Below are 2,307 nucleotides of genomic sequence, written 5' to 3'. Positions count from 1 at the left end.
CTGCTTTATTAGTTAGTTATATTTCTTCAGATATATAGATACTCTGGGGCATCTTCTGACATGGATGTTGGAGGAATTTGAAATGTGCAATCATGTAAAATTGTTTTTGTAACACACTTCAAAAAATAGACTGGAAAAATAATCTAAATGGACTTTTGGGAGCCACTTCAGATATGTTCTAAATACTGTATTTCAACACATATTGTATTTTTGGAATAAATGTACATACTGGAACAAATTATTTCAATTTGGCCATTTTGCTGCATTATGAATATAAGCTTTCTCCATTAACATATTTAATTAGGGTATGAATATACACTTGCATATAAATTCACCATGAGTTCATTTTCTTACTAAGTATTTTACTACATGTAATTACTTTTTCTACATAGCAACAGTACGGATGAAAGGAAACTACCTAGGAAAACCAGAGAACTACCTGAGTAAATTGTAACAGTATATGATTAGATTCTTATCCATTCAGCAAAGTGCCCACTGAGCCCAATAAGAGTCTTTCTCAAGTAAGAAATTCAGAACTATCCTGTTCTTCATTCGAGATGATAAAGATATAATTATTCTTTTTCCCAACTTTCCTATTTTGTTTCGTAGGGTAACATTCTCTCATTTTTGTGGTCATTTCTACTTAACTCCAGTGAAGACAGGCAGTGTCAGCAGAAATAAGAACTTTACAGCAAATGTTGATTTGTAGTCAGTATCAAAACTCTCATTGACTTCAATGGAAGCAGTGCTGGGCCATATATCCAAATAAATTGTTTCATGTTGTTGTTCAAACCTTTGCATTATACATACCTCTGAAAAGAACACGGACAGGATGACTAGGCTGATCCAGTGAATAATTCCTGCAAACTGGGATGCATTTGAAACTGCAATTAACACAATATAATGAAGCATCATTTTAGTAGCAGGCAGTAACTTGTACTTTTTAAATACTGAATGACAATTTATATCATCACAACTTACAACAACAAAGAGAAGCATTCTGTGGGAAACACAACAGAAATGTAACAAAGGGGACAAGATGTTATGGCCCTTTATCCCTTTTAGGATGCTCACTCAAAGCAGCTCCAGTCAGCAATGACTGGAAGTTTTTATCCAAAGGCTTGAGTTGCTTACTCATTTTAAATAAGCTATATCATTCACTGCTCCTATGCAATGATCACCAACAGCACTAAAAGGTTCATTAACTGAGAATCTCCAGGAAGAGAGGACATCATGGTTTTCTCTCTTTAAATTTGAATCACAACCACAGAAGGGTTACTGTACAGCAATTATATCGGTTTATGTGTAATTTCTGTCCATTGCCTGGATGTCAAGAGCTCTGTGTGCTTGGAAGTTTCTGCAGGATAAGTATCAAGCCCCAGGAACAGATGCAAAGAGCACCAAATGAAGCATGCCATTTTAACAATTAAAATGGACTAAAAGGAGGGGAAAAGTCCTCCTTTAAGGAGGACTTTGAGGAGTAGCACCAAAAGAGTTGCCCTCAGCTGTGATAACAGGTGTTTAGGAATTGACATGAATGAGTTTCTTGCAGAAAAAGTGCTGAGAATTTCAGCAGACTGCTTTAAAAACAGGGCTACTATTCTAATAGCAGCCTCTTGACAGTCAGGCCTCCAGCTGCCCCCTAGTGTAGAAGCAAAGATATAACATACTGTACTTGAAGCAAGACTTTCTTATGCTGTAGTACACCGCCACATCTTCGGCACCCTCCATGAGCTGGGCTTACTGGACGGCGTCATCGACCTGATGCGAGAGCTCTACCATGGATGCACCACAACCGTCTGCGCCACCGACGGAGAGACTGTGAAGATCCTCATCTGGTCAGCGGTGAGGCAGGGCTGCCCCCTCAGCTCCATCATCTTTAACCTGGCCATGGAACTGCTCCTTCGAGCCATGGCAGGCGGCCCCGGCGGGCTCGAACTGTACAGCCAGAAGTTGAGCATCCTGGCCTATGCCGACGACCTCATCCTCCTCGCCCCTGATGCCACCCAGCTGCAGCAGATGTTGGACGTGACGTCCGAGGCGGCCAGGTGGATGGGCCTGCGCTTCAACGTTGCCAAGTGCACCTCCCTGCACATTGACGGCAAGTAGAAAAGCCACGTCCTGGACTCCACTCTCACGATCCAGGGCCAGGCGATGAAGCACCTGCACAACGGCGAGGCCTACTGCCACCTGGGGACACCCATCAGCCACCAGGCCAAGCAGACGCCAGAGGAGACCAGCAACAGGATCGTGCAGGATGCCACAAGCTGGACTTAGTTTCATAGTTTCATAGTTTCTAGGGTCGGA

General features: G+C 42.4%; 1 protein-coding gene across 3 annotated transcripts in view; it reads right to left on the bottom strand.

Annotated features, from left to right (window-relative positions):
- TMEM266 (transmembrane protein 266) overlaps nt 1-2,307 on the bottom strand; it is a 254,377-nt gene that overhangs the window by 78,073 nt on the left and 173,997 nt on the right. For all 3 annotated transcript variants that reach the window (XM_019504414.1, XM_019504412.1, XM_019504413.1), the window contains one exon: nt 811-884. In XM_019504414.1, the coding sequence (XP_019359959.1) occupies nt 811-884 (74 nt within the window). The remainder of the gene's footprint in view (nt 1-810; nt 885-2,307) is intronic.

Source organism: Gavialis gangeticus, unplaced genomic scaffold, assembly GCF_001723915.1.
Source record: "Gavialis gangeticus isolate Ggan-Ray unplaced genomic scaffold, GavGan_comp1, whole genome shotgun sequence".
Classification (NCBI taxonomy): domain Eukaryota; kingdom Metazoa; phylum Chordata; order Crocodylia; family Gavialidae; genus Gavialis; species Gavialis gangeticus.
Note: the sequence above shows the minus strand (reverse complement) of the source record. Positions and strands in the feature narration are given on the sequence as shown.